This window comes from Paralichthys olivaceus, chromosome 6 (assembly GCF_024713975.1).
Source record: "Paralichthys olivaceus isolate ysfri-2021 chromosome 6, ASM2471397v2, whole genome shotgun sequence".
NCBI classification, from domain to species: domain Eukaryota; kingdom Metazoa; phylum Chordata; class Actinopteri; order Pleuronectiformes; family Paralichthyidae; genus Paralichthys; species Paralichthys olivaceus.
The window spans coordinates 22,390,877-22,408,721 of NC_091098.1; the positions used below are offsets into that span (position 1 = coordinate 22,390,877).

General features: G+C 40.6%; 1 protein-coding gene across 8 annotated transcripts in view; it reads left to right on the top strand.

Annotated features, from left to right (window-relative positions):
* Positions 1–578: 578 nt before the first annotated feature.
* The window catches only part of camta1a (calmodulin binding transcription activator 1a), a 275,197-nt gene continuing 257,930 nt past the window's right edge, over positions 579–17,845 (top strand). For 7 of the 8 annotated variants that reach the window (XM_069526124.1, XM_069526125.1, XM_069526126.1 and 4 more), the window contains exons 1-3: positions 579–741; positions 4,245–4,346; positions 13,730–13,833. In XM_069526124.1, the coding sequence (XP_069382225.1) occupies positions 717–741; positions 4,245–4,346; positions 13,730–13,833 (231 nt within the window). In that variant the 5' untranslated portion in view covers positions 579–716. The remainder of the gene's footprint in view (positions 742–4,244; positions 4,347–13,729; positions 13,834–17,845) is intronic. The other variant, XM_069526129.1, reaches the window with a different exon arrangement.

Here is a 17,845-nt window from a genome sequence, read left to right on the forward strand (position 1 = left end):
ACATCAGATCTGCTGCGCCTCTGAGCTCCTTTATATTCACTGTAATAAAAACATAGAAAATAGAGGAGCTGGTGCTCAGATGAGGGGAGATGTGTTTGGCTGTTTTCTGTCTTCTCCAGTCTGGAGGGTCCTAGGGGGGGCTTTCACCTCTATGCACCCGGGGTTGTCTCATATTCTGTCTCATGTCACTCAGGGACGATCAAACCTTTAATGAATTAGTTTTCATTGAGGATAAAGGCTGACGTTGAGATAGACGGTGTTAGTCTATGGGTCCTACATAGGAGGTATGGGGGACTTTCACCTTTCTGCACCCAGGGCTGTCTCATATTCTGTCTCATAATGTCTCTCAGGGATGGACAAACCTTTACTGAATGGGTCCCCAGTCTCACCTGGTGATGATGAAGTTGTTTCTTTTGGTTAGAACAACACGTCACCATGTTGAGCATCACATCAGAGCTGCAGCGCCTCTGAGCTCCTTCACATCCACTGTGATAAAAACAGAAGGAGTCGAACAGACGGTGTAAAGGTGAGGGTGGGGGGGGATCAGTGTTACTCAGCCCCTCTGTCACTCACCTGCTCTCAGCCAATGGTAAGTTCTCCTCGGTCGGACCGACTCGCCGCCCGCTCCTCCGGTCCCTCCTCGTGCTGTCCTCGCCGTGCACGCGCGTGGTACCCACGGTCGTGAGGAGGAGGAGGATGTTGCGCGTGAAGGGGAAATGGCTGCCGAAAACAAGCCGGAAGGTAAGAGGAATATAATGGGATTAATTCACTAGTATCACCGCCGTCGTGGGGCTTTTTCCGGAGCGGTCGCAACCCGGCGCGGGGACGAGACGAGCTCGGCGGCGAGCGGAGGGTTTTTTTCGGCGGAGAACGGCTCCGCTATCCCGCTCCGAACAGGCGGCTAAAACGTGGAGACATCACCTAGCCGGCTAATATTAGCTTGCTTTCTAGCCCCGGCTACTATTCCCACCGTAGCCCCCCGCACGGTTAACGCTCCAACACGGGGACAAACAGCCCGGACAGTCCGCCCGGTGACAGCAAAAGTACCGCGTTGGTTCCGCTCGGGGTCGTTGTCAAACCGAGAGAAAATCCAAGTAGTTAACAACAAGGCTAAGTTAATGACAACATGTCAGCGGCAACTTCTTCCCTCATCACCCGGGTTGAACGCAGGCTGGCTCGGGTTAGTTTCTGTGTCAGCGCGGCTCCTCTCTGCGGTTTGTTATTTTTCAATCATTCCAACATGTTCTGTTAAATCGCAGTGTAGTTTGGATTTAGTTTGTCCCTGGTCCACTTCGAGTCTTTTGACAGTAATATGGAGGCAGAAGTGAAGTGTTGTTCTTTTTTCTTTTTAAAACGTGGAGTTGTTTTTCTAATGAGAATCTACTCAACTTGAAATGAAAATGAAAATGCCATCACAGCAGAAGAAGCAGGGGAGGATGTTAGAGTATTTCTTTATTTACCAACCTGCCCATTCCACTACTTTACTCACAGGGACAAAATGATTTTTTAAATTCCTAACCCTCCTCATCTTATTTCTTACGGCTCACTAACTCAAAATGAAATGCATTAGACTCACTCATTTCCTTTTTAGTGGGATATTTTACTGCGGAGCATATGCATAGGAGATCTGTTCTCATTCAGATATAGTCCCATGGAATATTTGGGTGAATGATTGAACACAGCGTCTATATGAAGTAAAAATGGAGATAAGGTGAAACACAGCAGCTCTAAAGGGACTGTTCTCCCACTGTGTTTAAACCATGTGGGCTGGATCGACAAGGATGACATTCTCAGATGATTAAAAACACCAAGCATATTTCAGCAGTGCTGCATTTTTAAATGTTTAACTTTTATGTGGCAGAATGATGGGGCATCTTCCTTCTAAACTTGTTGTCTCTTTTAAAATTGATTTATATTATGGCTCAAGCAAAAGACTCACACCCCGGACTTTAAAATTGGCTGCAGAATGAAATGAGAAAGAGAGACGACAACAAAAAATAAAAAAGAGATTTCTCCATAAATCGTTAGGGCCAGATGTTTCCGAGCTGTTCATAATGTTTTGTGGCAGGCTTCAAATTTGAACAGACTCCTGTCGGAGTTTAGTGTTAGTAACCTCAAACACAAATTCCTTTTGATGCAGAATTACTTTAATGCCTCAAATGAGTGTAAACAAAGTACCTGCGTCCATATGAGGGGAGATGATAAAACACTGGGATTTCAGTTTGGATGTCAGTGTGCCAACCACTAAACCCAGTCCCACCAGGGGGTGGTATTGAGCTGCTCAAACACACTTAGTGTATACGAGGGATCAGTCTGTGGCTGTGACAAAAAATGAAGACATCTGGTTTTATGATAGTAATGACTTCACTGTGGTGTATAGGCCTAATGTATTCATCTACATAGCCGAACTTAACAAATAGTCTACAGTTGTTAATCTTGATTCCCGTCCAACACAGGCGGCGCTCACTGAAAACCCCGAAGTGAAAGTCCCATTGCTGAGCAGGTTAAGTTATTTTCAGTGTTCCTGTGAGGCCGGTCAGTGGAAAAAGGAGGAGGAGGAGGAGGAAGAGGAGCATAGAGAGAAAGCGAGAGGGTCATATCTTAATGTAAATGTAATGCTGCCTCATGCAAACCTGGCCCTTAAAGCGTTTACGTAGAATCCCTCACGCTGAATCTTTTCTCCTGGATCTAGTTTTTTTTACTTTTGTGCATTCCTTAATGTAGAACACTCTTTTTCCACGTACATCACTGTTATAGTTTTTACATGACGTGCGTGCAGGATGTCAGGAGAACACAGGGGGGGCTGAACAGTGTTTCTTAACCTTTTGTCCTTGTGGTATGCAGGCAGTGCGGATCTCTTAGTTGTTTGGCAGGTCTTATGATGGCCCATAACAACTGAGGGTTACATCTTGGCATTCAACCCGGGGGCCAGGGCCTAGTCTCATTCAGCGGTGTAATGTTTTCATCCTGGGGTAGTTCTCTACAGCCTAACTGATTGTCAGGGTCCTCGGGGGTACTTTTTTTTCTCCCTCACACTCATAAACAGCACAGAGGGTCCAATACTTTAACTACGAGGCCTGGAGGCCACTGAAGAGACAGGCTTGATATGTCTTAGCCTGAGACTGCTCTGGATAAAACTACAGCCAATCGTCTTGAGTCCACCAGAGCGGAGACTCGATCAAACATTGCCGTGCAAGAGCCAAATGTGAGGAATGAAGTAGCACCTTTGTAAACACAAGCAAGCACACGCTTTTCGTGGTGTTGGGACTTAAAAGAAAGCATTGCAAACATTAAAATTGTGATGCATTAACACTCTGAAGTTGGATCTGTAAACTGTCAGTGTGTTACATTCACTAAATACGTCTAAAGCAGTTTGAGCAACAGACACAATCAACAAAAGCTGCTTTTTCGAAAAACGTGAATCCGGCCTCACACTCTCAGCTGCGCTGCAAGTCATATTTCTCTTTTATTTTCAAGTGGGTGCAGTTTAAAAAGTTTCATGATGTTATCATTTCACTCAAAGTTCAGGGTGAAGCGGCAGCAAAACATCAAGTAAGCACGCAGTCAGCCATTAACTTACAAAAGTGCTTGTACAGCAGTGGTGTAAATGTTTCTCTGCTGTTTTGTAAAGAAGGATGAATTTAACCTCCTCGTGATGTCGGACGACTCACTTTGCTCTCGCAGTTTTGTGTTGAATCAGGCTTTACGTTTTTTTTTCCCGTTTTTTTTTCTCCTCCAACCATTTAATTGAATCAGTGAGGTGTGGATGGATGGGACCCGAGTTCGGTCTGTGGTTCCTGGGACGAATCACTCCTAATGCCTGCCTGTAATAGACCTTTACCGACTGCTTTGCACGGCCACATGATTGATTGTATTGATTAATCCGCTTTACCAGTGATGCAATAGGGAGTATTATTGACCCGTATCAAAGCCTCACTGACCCTTATTATCGTCCTTGTTTCGTGTAGGCCTAAGAATAGAAAAATAGAGAAACTCACTCATTTTAAATAGACAATAGGCAAAATAATTCACTGTGATTTATTATCATCATTATTATTGTTGTTGTTATTATTATTATTAGTATCATATATTGTCCAAGAGCTCTTGTGTATTTTTAAATGTATTTCAATATACTGTCTAGCCTCTGTTGATACTGCTTGCATGGGGAGTTTGCTTAGTAATCACAGGCTGGCAGAATGCTTCTTTTGCTCGATTTTCTCTACTTTTCTCTTTGCCTCCTGAAGGACTGAAGAAAGTTCGTAATCCGGATCGAATGTACAGATCAGCAGTGTGTTATGCTGGCCATGGTCCACCTAAGAGTATCAGTGATGACACAGAGATGAACAGTAAGAGTCAGTTATTAATACTGCATTGCCGCTCCAAGAGGCCACTAGCTGGCCAATCTATTATTCATTCATCGATTCATTTATTTACTTCTTGATTTCATCCGTACCCATGCTGCCCACCCCCCCCTCTCCTTCTTTTATTCTCCTCCAACACAACACCCCCTCAGGCTGCTCTGTTGATTGAAGTGTCTGCTTTACGGGATCACGCTGTCAATAGCTGAAGTGCTGTTGTTAACTAAGAGTGATTGTTTCAGGTTAAGGCCAGGGGATCAGGACCTGAGCGGACCCTCGGAGAGAAAGCTTACACTTTGAGCCATCAATTATGGCCCTGTACTTGCCTCTCCCCGCTTCTCTTCAACCTTTTTTTTGATGGGTGAAGAGAAAAAAATCAACCAAAGTGTGCACTGTGCAGTATGACTTGAAAACGTTGCAGAATCAATTTGTGTTTGGCCGAAAATATTTACACGGCGCTGAAAAATTTGTATCCTGTGATATTTTCTTCCTTCAAATGGATTAATCTCTGCCCCTGCTTCCCTCTCATTACATTTGGGCGCCACGAGAACTGTAGACCAGGGGCAAAGAACAAAGACAGCACAACATCATAGCTGAGGTTTTTATGACTTGTAAAAACCAGCTTCTGTGGGCGCAACTGCTTCACTGCGCTGACAAGTCTGTGCACAAGTGCTATTTTCATGGCCAAAACAAATCAGTCAGAAATGTAGGCCAAAGTCTTGATGTTATTTGTGGGTGAGTTTCCCTTCATTCCTCCTCAGAGGATGTGTCTGAATTTTTAGCCTCTGTCTTCACCCATTGAAAAATCTGTCCCCTGTAAAGCAGATTGTTTCTCAGCAGAAAGGAGCCCGTTCACTGTTAATGAATACACCAGTCTCTTCACTGCTGGAAGACTCTGTTGATCTAGACTAGAGACTGGGTAATTAAGTGTGCTCATGTATTGTCATTTCTAAATAGAGCATCTGAAATCACCCTCAGCCCCTTTTTTTAGACTCCACACTCGATATCTGTCACTGGATGAGCTCGGCTGCACTGAATTTTCTTGGTATTTTTTAACAGCGAATGTTTTGAGAGATTTAATGGCAGGGGACTGCTTGTGCAGATCTATGAAACAGCGACTCCGACTGTAACAGGGACATTGTTGATAGACTTTTGCGTTGCCCCCTCATGTGTGACAGCTGTGACTGACAATACGTTTTGCCGGTCTTGCTATTTTCCTTCATGTTATTGCGTGATATTACAGTATCCTGCACCCATGTCAGACACCCTGTTTAATGCATTCAGCCCAGAGGTTTTTTCTGCCCCCCCCCCCCCCCCCCCCCGTCTCACCAGGACACTCGAGCAGAGTAGAGCAGCTCAAACAGGCAGGTAAACCATTGATCTGAGTAATCGTCTGAGTAATTGTGGGAGTAGTTATGATACAGAAAGAAGGGCTTTGTTTGTGTGCATGTGTAGGCAAGAGGAAACAAGTGAAAGGGAAAGAGAGCAAGAGAGAGGCAAGGAGAGAGAGGGAGACCTCACCTCTGCTCTCCTTGAGATGGGATTTTTATGGATGGGTGAGCTTGGTGAGGGCTGAGAACACATAAAGAGTCATTTTCAGTTTGTTGCAGGCAGTTAACCGTGTGTGCATGTTTGTTGAACTTCCAGTAATAGGCCCAGGCTTTCTTTTTTTTATTTTTTTCAGCTGTTTGACTTTTTGACAGTCTTCTCTTATTATACTATATTACACATGGTGTGTCTAGCGTACAGCCACTGAGGGAATGTAAACAATGTAATTGTAAACAATGAAAGCTGCCACGCTGCAGATGTTGCATCTCGTTTGGTCGCAGCACAATTGCATAAGCAATGATGTCCGTTGAGATTTAGTGTAAATTCGAATCTATCACATGCACTCAGACTCTTTCTTTCTTTCCCATCGGGAGGAAAAAAACCCCACATAATTTTGCATCTTTTGAAACAGCTGTTGTGTGTGTGTGTGTGTGTGTGTGTGTGTGTGTGTGTTGCTGGCCAAAAGCTCATCCTAGATGCTATTGCAACAAGCAATACAACGTTCTCTTTGTTGTAGTTTTGTTGTAACATAGCAACGCCGTGGTGAAGTTCAGCAGACAGTTTTCTTTTTATGCTTGTGGGCGGTTAGTAATTTCACCGTATGTGAGAGTGTTATCGAACAGGCTATAGGCCAAATGATAAAGATAATTGGTTTCCCAGTCCTACACTAACACAGGCTATAGTAAGTCTACATACTCCTCACCGTGTCCCCATCTAGAGCCATCAGGCAGTGGGGAGAGCGGCCCCTGGACTATAGGCTAAGCACTGTTATTACTACCAGGGAAATGTGACACTGCCTAAATTGTCGTGTGTTGTCGTGAGGCTCACTTCAGGATCTTCCACAAGAAAAAGGCTACAGACTTTGGTCTAATTCAGCATCAACAATCCTCCTTTTACATAAGATAAGGTATAAAATCAAGGAGAGTCAGTCAGTGACACCTCTGCCAAGGCCCAACAGTCCCTTTAGGAAACCAAATTTGAATTCAAGAGATCAATATTTTTTGGCAGATCTGCACTTAATTGCACGCACTCATGAATACCAGTCCCCTAAACATACCTGGTGTTTTTTTCTTCATCCAAATCCATAAATTATTCACCGAGATATGAACAAAAAAGAACGGAGGTAATGATAAAGATATTCATGACCTGTGGAAGTGTCTTGAAATGTGAGATTTTGGAAGATGATATAAAAGAGAAAAACTGACACAATCGAACAACTGTCACAATAAAAAGGGTAAAAAGTTTCCCTCTCCATGTGTCAGGGTGTTTTAAATGAGTTCTGTATCAGGGATTAATATTTCAAATTATAAATATTTGCTTTAAAAAGTGTGAATGGAGCTTTGATGTCACGACCTCAAATGATTAGTGATGTTATGAAGAGTTTTGGCTCTTAGCTGAATCACAGGAAAGTGTCTTAACCTGAAGGCAACAGGGGTAATATCCCATTAGTGTAAATGTCACTGCAGCAGCTTCCCGCAGGTTAACCCCCCCCCCCACCTCCTTTACTTTTCCTTTCTCTTCTCCTTCTTCTTTCACGCCTCACAACCAGATTCATCACGTTTTATTGACAGCATGTCATCACTTGACCACTGCACCTTGGCTTTCTGAATTAATCTCTGCTTCACATTTTTTAACCACATTGTTTTTTTTTGTCTCATTGTCTAGATTTAGTTTTCATCTGTCAACATGGAATCGTATTAGCTTTTCTGTCACTTGACTGGGTTGACATCTTGCCTCCTATAGATCATAATAAATACTGAATGACACATTTCACACCCTCAGAATGTAGATTGTTTAAATTAAGACGCTTGACATATTTCTCATTGTGTCTCAGCCTCTCACTGACTTTAATGTTTTTTTTTTTACATACATCATAATGTTAAAACTGCATGTAAGTAAGATGTGTAATATTTTTCTGTGCATGATGTGAATTAATGGCATTTTGTCTCCATCTTTTTACAGAAGTTTTTCTGTACATGCATGTTTTTTGTGAACAAAGAAAAACAATTGCTTTTCTTTCAAATGCCCTGATGAAAGTACAATGATAAGATAATAAGTAATGCTGTACAGTTTATATATATAAGTGTTATTCTGTCCATTTAATACAGGGATTACATGATCAAAACCTCAGTTAGTCGCAGTGGGTGTTAAAGGATGACAAGGTTAAACAACGCTGCCTTTTCTTTCTCTGTGTTGGCAGTTAAAATATAGATATGGTGTTTGATGCTGCATTAAGAAATATGCAAAACAGGAAATTCTCCCAAGATGTTAATGTGAGAGACTTATTCCTGTCATTAGTCTCTGCATCGAGAAGAGCTCCTCTGCAAATGAAAGGGTTTTTGTTGTTGTCTTCATGCTGCATCATTCACTACCACTGATAAGTTGTTAACTAGTTGCTTGGCTACGGTTTATGTGCAGCAGATGGGGTGTGTTTTTTTTCTTTACATGAAATTTCTCACCCTAGTTGATGAAATGTGTCTGAGCTAAGATCATTTGGCGAACCATTCTGGAGATAAGTTCGTCGGAGCCCTTTTTTTGGTCCAGCCCAGTGAGTGGCTTGATCACAGTCCTAATTCAGTTTCACATCGCTTCTTTACCGAGCGGAGGTGAGAGCCAAATGTTTATCCACAGGACTGTTTGCTCGTCTGTGATTCACCTCCCACGTGTTTCAGGTATAGCTCCGAAAGTGCAGATACTGTTACACCGCTCCTCGCATCCTTAAGCCATATTAGCCATTAAACAGTTGTGGAAAACGTTAGCATTCAGACTGTTACTTTGGATATGCACCGCCAGCAGTGATTTGTTGAATGATCTATAGCCAAAACATTAGCTTGCAATTTCTCCACAATGTGGGCACAGATTAAAAAGAAAAACTGTCACTCCCAGAGCGCTCTGAGACAGAGAGGGAAGAGAGAGGGTTTTGCGTTCAGGGCTCAGATATTGATTAAAGATTTGTTTTTGTCAGCCTTTCCAGTCTCATGACCCTCGCTCCCGTCTCTAGGGTGGGGCTGGAGCAAGCTAGCATGACAGATACCCTTAAATTCAGCCCAAGTGTTTGCTTAGCAGCCAGGATCAGGGATAATCCAAACATCAGCACACAGAAATTTATATATCTTCATACTCATTCGACAGAGTGATGTGAATTACGAATGCATGTGCCACTGTTCACAACGCAAATGACAACGTGGAAGTTGCAGACCTGTAGCCTCTGCACTAAAAAGAGCTTCTCTCCCTCTTTAGTCTTTTGTATGTGAGCTTGCTCATCAAGACCCAGAATGTAATTGGCTCCAGTGTGCCAGCTCAGCTCAACTCATCCTCTCATATAACAAGCTCTGGTATCAGCCTGTCTTGCACTTTAGTGTTTTACAATCAAATAGTAGTTTTCTGTGTATCCCTTTCTTGGCTAATGTACGCACAGTCATTAAGGCTGCTGTTTAGACTCCAAAGTAAATATTAAAACTTACAGGGGAAAGCACTGGAAATGCAAAAGAAGCAGAGTTCCCTTCAAGCTTTGATCCATTTACATTTTCAAAGCCAAATTTTTGTGGGTAATTTGTTGTTTATACACTGATCTGCTCAGACAATTAGATCATGAAGAAGTTGTCTATAATCTATTAATGTATTCCAAATCTGGCATACAAGGTATTCCCCCGTGAGCTGGTTTTCAGCTCATGCACTAAAGTATATGTGGATATTCATGCCACATTGGACAGGCCTTTAATTAGTAAGCAGCACTTTGTTGGGGATGCTCGTGGTTCCTCCTTCTCATCTGTGGAAATGTCTGGTGAAAGGAACCGAAGACATACGGCAGCTGAAATATTATTACTGTGGATAACTGGCAGCTGCAAGTTGGAGTTTTGAGAGTCTAATGCAGCAGAAAAGAAACCTCCGCGCTCAACAGTTACAGTGAGTTCGCTTTTGTGTCCCATGAGAGCCTCGTAAGAAACGTTCTTATGTAAACAAGGCCCCTCTCATGTTAGACAAGGGCTCCCAGATTAGAGACGGCCAACACTCAACATCTGAATAACAAGTGTCACATCTAAAACACATGGTTTATTTAACAGCACGAGCATAGTGGGCTATTTGAAACATGACAGTAGTTAGCCTGTTTTTCAAAGAAACGCAGACGTTCGTATTTGAGATGGCTAAAACCAAGAAAATAGTGGCCCTCTGCTTCATCTGCTTCAGCTCAACAGTAATGCTGCAAATGTCGTGCACAGTATAACATAAATATACTGTGGAAATACAGATATCTTAGCGGTTTTTTATAGCTTCAATCGCAACATATACCCTGATTACATTAAATATGTGGTTGCAAATGCTTTGCAGTCAATGTATGTGTGGAATCCTTGATCCATAGACATCAACAGATACTTGGCTTGTTCCCTGGTGCTTCTCTGCCAGACCTGTGCTGCAGCCATATTCATTTCTTGCCGGTTTTGGGAGCTTGTTGCCTTCAGACTGGATCTTCAGCAAGAGGAACAGACGCTGAGGTGGATTGAGGTCTAGTGACTGACTTGGCCAGTCAAGAACATTTCATAGTTTGGCCGTAAAAAATCTGTATGGCTGCTCTAGAAATAGGGGACTGTAAGTGGCCACCGTGAAACACTGAAAGACAGCACTTTAAGACTTGAGGCAAAGGCTATCTGTGGTGAGAGGGAACGGTGCATGCTCGTTTGTAGTCGGGTCCTTTGATTTGGTGCATCTACATGGTCAGAAGTTGGACCTGTACCTATGTCCTGTCTGCCGCAGTTAACTTGGTCAACAGACATAATCTATATATGTTTAGATGTAGTCTGACTTACAGTTATCCCCTGAATTTGGCCAGAAATTCCTTGATAACCCGTATCAGAGCTTTGACTATTACATACACTCACATTACTTTAACTGGCTGATTTAAAATTAGTTTACCAGGTTATAAAACACGGAGACAACGCCCCCTGTAAATTCCAAAAATAAATGAGCAAGTGATAAATTATGGGCTTCGACCGAAAACGCAATATTATGTCCATTGGAAATTAGTCTGGTAATGTCTTAAATATATATTAGGTTGTTATGAGAATGTCCTCATTAACAGGCTTAAGACGTCTCGCATCATTTAATATAGTTACATGCACATTAGTAATCTGATCACACCCTATTTATTTGATTTTAGAAGTGTTTACATAAGGTTAAAGGATTAAGAGAAACCCAGTTAACACATGAGTCCTGCAGGGTTTACAGGTTGCTCTGCCGCTTGGGGGGTTGTTAGCTGACAAATACAAGACTAGGATTTCAAAGTAAAATGCAGTCATGTGGCAGTTGTTTCACCTTTCATGTGCACAGCATACTTAACTGAAATGTGTTTTGCATAATTCAGGGTTCCGTGGCACAGAGAGTTGTAAAGCCGGCAACACTTTGCACAGAAACATGTTGTGCAATGACCGGTGTAATTATAAGGTTATGAAATGATTAAAACCAAGCGTGAGACTACAGTTTCATTCTATTTGTCAGGATCCTCGATGTTTTAAGTTCTCTCATCCCCAGTATTTTAGCCTGCTGGCAGTTTGAACAGACGTATCCTCCTGCGGTAGATTTTGATCCCGACTCTCTCGGCGATAAAATCCCCAACATGGTTGAGACATATTCCAATCCAGCTCTGTCAGCTGTTGATGGTGTCACAGGAGGCGGTGCCAGGGGGCAGCACTGAATCCTGAATAATCCGTACAGAGACAGACTCGTCAAATGTATCTGCTGCTGCTGCTGCTAAGAGCGATTCTTCAGATCACATTTTGTACGATGGGAGAGACGGCCGAGACTTTGTTCTGACCCACGCTGTATTCGAGTGTGGATCGAGTGCGATTTTCCATTTCAGAGTGGGCTTCAGTTTTTTGCTCCTCTTGACCCTTTTACTGAACGATAATGAAAGTTTGGCTGTGCATCAAAATGAGACGACAGTTTCTTAATTATTTCAAGTTTCTTTTGAATTACAAAAAGTCCACTTGTACAAAAAAACAGCCTCCTTCTGTCTCTGCTGCCTCTCTGATATTTCAGTTGCAGCATGTTTTCTAGTTCTGACAGTGAAACCGCTCTGGTACCAAGGAGCAGATGCTGTATGTGATTCTTAATTGGGCATAGCGGATGATTACAGATACCTGTGCAGCTGATATAAAACAGAGTCTACATGCAGAATTATAGGTACAGATGGAAATGGCAAATACTACACATCTACCCCAGCGTTCCTCTGGGAGCGATGATGTTCCACCTCACGCGTTAGGGAAACTGAGGTTTCTGGGCAGTGGCACTCTGTTCCCGCTGTGACGTACATCAAGCTACAAGCACTCTTCTTATTTCCTCATGATCGTTATTTGTATTGGCTTTAAAGGGGTAATTCTCTGTGGTTGAACTTTTTCTTTCTTTTTCTACAATCATCCAGTGACATCAGCTCCCTCAGGGATCCATAGTCAGCACTCATATTCAAGCTTTTTTCTGTCTCTCCCTTTACTCACCCATTTTTTTCCCCCTAGTATCCAAACCTGAAGTTATATAAATATGAAAGAATGTGCCTCGGCCTATGATATTTGGTTTTTAGCTTTAGTTTATTTCCAAGCTAAATTGCATTGCATAAATGCAGCATTTTGCATCACCTCCTGAGAATGTATTTACATTAAATCCACACACATTAAAACTGAATAACAGATTCATTTGCACATGCTGGAACATTTACCTGGATTTACTAACTACGTGCGATATTTGCGGTGCTTGATTTACAGCCTGTGGATGCATTCGAAGTGCGGCATGTACAAAAAGATTAAAGGTTCACAGTGGGTGTGATGGGGGGTGGGGTGAGGTGGAGGGAATAACCTAAACTTTATTGGCAGCTACAGTGAAAAAGAGAAGCTCATATTCTTGGCAGGCTTCGTCTGGGTGATGCTCAAGCTAAAATATTTCCTCAATGACACAATCTGACATAAGTCTTTTCACCCTCTGTTATGAACCATACATCTTTTCCACACTGACTTTTTTCTATGTTGATGCACCTGAGATTGTTTTTTTTTTTTTTTGTGACTAGCACTGTCTTCGACCTCTCCTCTGACAATTACAGACTTTTCTGCTTTTACAGTTATTGTTACTGATAAAATGTTGTATGACAATTACTAGGATTATGTCCACACAATATGTCCTGTTCTATAAAGACTGTAACAGTGTCTTCATGATATAATAAATTCAACACACTCTTGTCTCCCTAAACAAGTAGAGTTTGTTCACACATTATCCATCTCCATATTTTACCAGGAAGAAAGCACTGGAGTTAATTTTTACATTTGAATGCATTCATGCATGATTGTGTCTTTAAACCCTACTGTTTTACAATACTCGTGAACTGATTGTGAAATCTAAATTATGAATTGAATGACATGCATTATGATATAAGCATTGGGCCTGGTAATTGTAATTATTTCCCTTATTAATATACCACATTCTGGCGTGCAGCACACAGGCCCCCTTACTAAATCCCCATACGCTGTAAAATCACTCAAGGGTGTTTATTGTGTCTAAATAATGAATAGACACAGCCTTTACAAGTTGACAGTGAAAAATTTCTGGCGAACTCCCCTGATAGGATGCATTTCACAGTAAAATAATTTAGCCAAGCACCAAATAGAATGCAGGCAGTACTCTCTTATTTCTTAAATGAATTTCCTAATTCGGTTGGAGATAGTTATTTTACAGTCAGCGTTTTGTGACAGAGAGACTGACGGATTGATAAAGAGGGAGACGAGCGAGTCGATAAGGTCTAAAGCCTGTGCTAAATATTCTGTTTTGCGTTGCTCTTGTTGCAGATGAACATGGACATTTGAAAATATACCTGCCCAAGAAGCTGCTTGAATGTCTACCAAAATGCACCTCGCTTCCAAAGGAGAGACACCGGTGGAACACTAATGAGGTAAGGCTACTGCTCTTTAGCATACCACTTTCTTCTCAATCCATCTCTTTACAAAGGTGCCCGTCTAAAAGACACCCTATTCTCCAAGGCCCTTTTTCAGATTTGTAAGACGTGTGAACTCCCTTCAAAGCAACGCAACGCCTTTTCCATGAGTTTCCTCAATCTAAAAGAAATATACCCATAGAAAAAAATACCCTCTTAACTCACATAGGCCAAGTGTTTAAACATCTCACATCTTAACAGTGAAAATATTCTATGTTTAGTTTCTTTTTTGGTATTTTCCCTTCAGATTACACGTGACGGGTAATATCATGATGGTTTTAATTGTATTAAATATACATTATTTTTTTAAATTAGATTTCTCATTCTATTCGATTTGTTTTAAAAATTGTAGTGCAAATATTTCTGAGAATATCACCTTTGCAGTAATTTCGGTGAAATTATTAATATTGATGCTAAGCCTCCTCTAATCTTTTTTGTCTTTGGCAGCTGCATCATAAATTCACTGCCTGCGTGGATAGTCTGATGTTTAATTGTGACTTGGCACATTCTTTGGTCAAATACGGCAACAAACCACAAAACAGACAAAACATTCTCTCCCTCTATCCTCGTGTTTGAACTGAGACAGTTGTGAAACGTCTCTCATCTCCTAGTTTTTGTTAACTGTGGATTTTCCAGTGTTCATTCTCTGCAAGGAAAACCCCGCCTGGCTTTAATCAAAGGTTGATATCATCCTCTTGTTGAGTTTTATTCACCAGACTTCACTCCTGCTCGGTTTAGCAAGCATCACAAGGGCCTCGCGATGTAAACAGTTTTTAATGTTGGTGCTGTGAAAACATGAGGTGTCTCTCATTTCATATTTGCATCACATTAAGGAAGATGTGACACAACTTATCCGTCTGCAAATCAAATCAAACAGTTGTTTTCTTTTTTGACAGGTTGTCACAGATCTGGTCATTTTCCTTTCCCTTTTACCTGAAGGACAGATATTCAAATTATGTTTTAATTAGATACTTAATCAGACATTTATCTTGTTTGATGTTTATGATGTTTATGAAGGAATGTTTTCAGAGTCTCCTGAGAAAGCTGCATTAGTTCTCGCTGTCTAAATCTTAATCTGCTATAGAATTGTGATTAGTTCACTTGCATGCTATTTTGTCAAATCTTAATCTTAATGCAAAACAATCATTATTTTTTTTTATCTTTATGTAGTCATAAGGCCAAGATAAAATATGTCATTTAAAAAAAAGGATTTGTTTAAGCTGTTTAATGCCTTTTTAACAATATCCACGATTATACGAAGCAGAACACAGATTTCAGTATCTGCCTTTATGTGTTAGAGAAAATCCTTTATTCTACAGAATAAACTATACATAAGAAATGAGCATCTATGTTTATATTTTACATAAAAAGTTCTGTATATTTGCTTGTTACAATTCTTTTTCTAATATGGTTCAACAGTAAAATATCCTGACTCAATTACATTTCTTTGTCATGAGGGTTGAATAATGATATTCTCCAAATCATTTTTTCTTTTAATATGTAGCCTATATCCGCCAATGTATTGGTATCTAAACTTTTTTACTCCCTAATATCAGTGTCAGCATGGACCCTGGCTATATCGCACAGTAATGGATATGGTTTGACATTATTAAATTGCATTATATGCACCACATGTTATACTGTAGTTCCCCTAACAAAGTCTTATGTTGCTTCAAACCTTCCCTGATCCTTAATTCTTCATAAATCTATGTCTTTTATTTCCTCTACTGGAAAAAAAAAGATTACTCTTTTCAGAGAACTGGTTGTAATTAGACTTAAATACACTCCATGACAAATCTTAAAACCAATATGCAAAAATCAACCATCCATGCTTTAGATTAACAAATTGTGACCATATAAATATAGTCATCTGCAGTGATGAAAGTTAATTGACTGAAAAACAACCAGATGATAAGGCACCAGACAGGCGCGTTCCTAAGGAACAGGATATTCAAAAAGACAATCTGTCATTGACATACAGTTAAATATTCTTTTACACCCACTTTGAGTCGTCGATGTGTTTTAGAAAATAGATGAAGGGACTAATTTAATTGTGGTAAAGACATGGATGTGTGGAAGAAGACGAAATTACAGTGGTGATTGATACAGCAGGAATTATGTATAGTTTCTCATACGCTGCATCACTTACAGTCTCCATTTTCATCCCGGTCTCCATCTGTCAAATCTTTGCCCCGGTTATGAAAAAAAAATGTATAATGCTTGTGTGTTTCTAATTGGCTGATGTTGTAACTCGCTTGCCCTGTCTGACCTGCATTGTGCCGCCAGCAGTCTAAATTAATTTACATGGCTTTGAAATTGATCTCAAAACGTACGTCTAGGCATTTGCTGGGGATAAATACTGGCGGCTACAGCTGTTAGCATGTCTTGTCATTTGTTAGCAAATTAAAATATAAGACATATATTTCAGGGGGAAAAATGAGAAACACCATGTTGTGTTTCTGGGCGGCAGATTCCTCTGTGGATGTTTGTCGGTGCTGAGAGGATATTGGGGAGAAAATGAGCAAAAAAAAAAAAAAAGAAAGAAGAAGATGGTTCCAGTGGTGCTGTGGTATGAATGCCAATAGTGTTTTCCCGGGTTGAAGAGAGCAAGGCAACCTTTCCTAAAATCAAGGACGTTTCTTTTTTGTGCAGACCATGCAAATGAGAGTGTTTGTTCCTCACTGGTGGCAGACAGGCAGGAAGAGAGGGATCAGAGAGGCTCTTGTCGCTGCAACAGTATGACTCTTAGTGAAAGTGACACCTCATCAATTCAGTGCATATTTCTGGCACCAGCTCAGCATGCTTAATGCACTAATTTCCCACCTTTTACATTTAAGGAATCTCAGTCGTCTGGTAGGTTAGGGCTGATAATCTTCATTAGAGCAAAAAAGGAAATCGATTGTGTGACATATACCGTAGTTCTTTTTCTTCCACAGGAATATTTAGCCCAGGCGGTTTTGCTGCTCTTTGTTTGAACACTGTAGTTGCTAGGTAACATAATAGTTCTCCTGTCATTTTAAAATATAAGTGTTAAAAATATTTAGATCGGCAATGAATAGTCAATTAATCTATTTCTATATTGATAGAAAATCAGCCAGCAAACTACTGTGACCATCGATCTCATTGTGCAAGTCATTTTTCTCTGTTACCTGCTGCTCCCATGTGAAGAGTTTCTGGGCCAAAGATAGAAAACATCTTATATCTTCGGCTCCTGGACTTTTCGGTCAAAACAATTTCATCACGTCACCTCGGATTCTACGAAACCTTAAAGCAAAGTTATAATAATAGAAAATGATTTGCAGATGATTTGATCATATAAACAGTTATTATTATTATTCATACTGTTCAATTTAATGTTAGAGGTGAAACTGTGTGAAAATATCACTTCATGATTATAGTGAACGAAATCTTAGTATTTTTGTGGTATTGTTAAAAATGTGCCGAAAAGTAAAGTACTGATAGACTGCAGTAATTTCACCAATTTTACATTTAATCAACATATTTATTATTAATGAACATGATAATGTAGCCAACACCATATCAAATGTGCAACATTAACATTAAAGGGAGAGGACTTTAACTTGCTGAAGAAGCTTTTTTTCCCCCAATGAAATCTTGATGTAATGTTTACATGACCCTCAAATGCAAAAGTGACGAGTTTTCTTTGTTGTCTCATCAGCTAAAAGTAAAATCAGCTCCTTTCAGACTAAATATCATGAGAATGATGAAGAAAGCAAAGTGTGTTTTCCAATGTTCTGTTCCTCCCGACAGCAGAAGTATAGGTTTATTGTGTCTTGGAGATGAATGAAAGTATTTAAAATATTTTCACAGATAAACTAGTGATTATGAATATGAATTTTCATTCATTTAATATAAGGTTATATTTTGTTCCTCTCCCCTTTTGCCAACTTTCTGCAGTTGTACATTACTTGTTCAAACCTGGGATGGCTCTGTTACAGTTTCATTCATG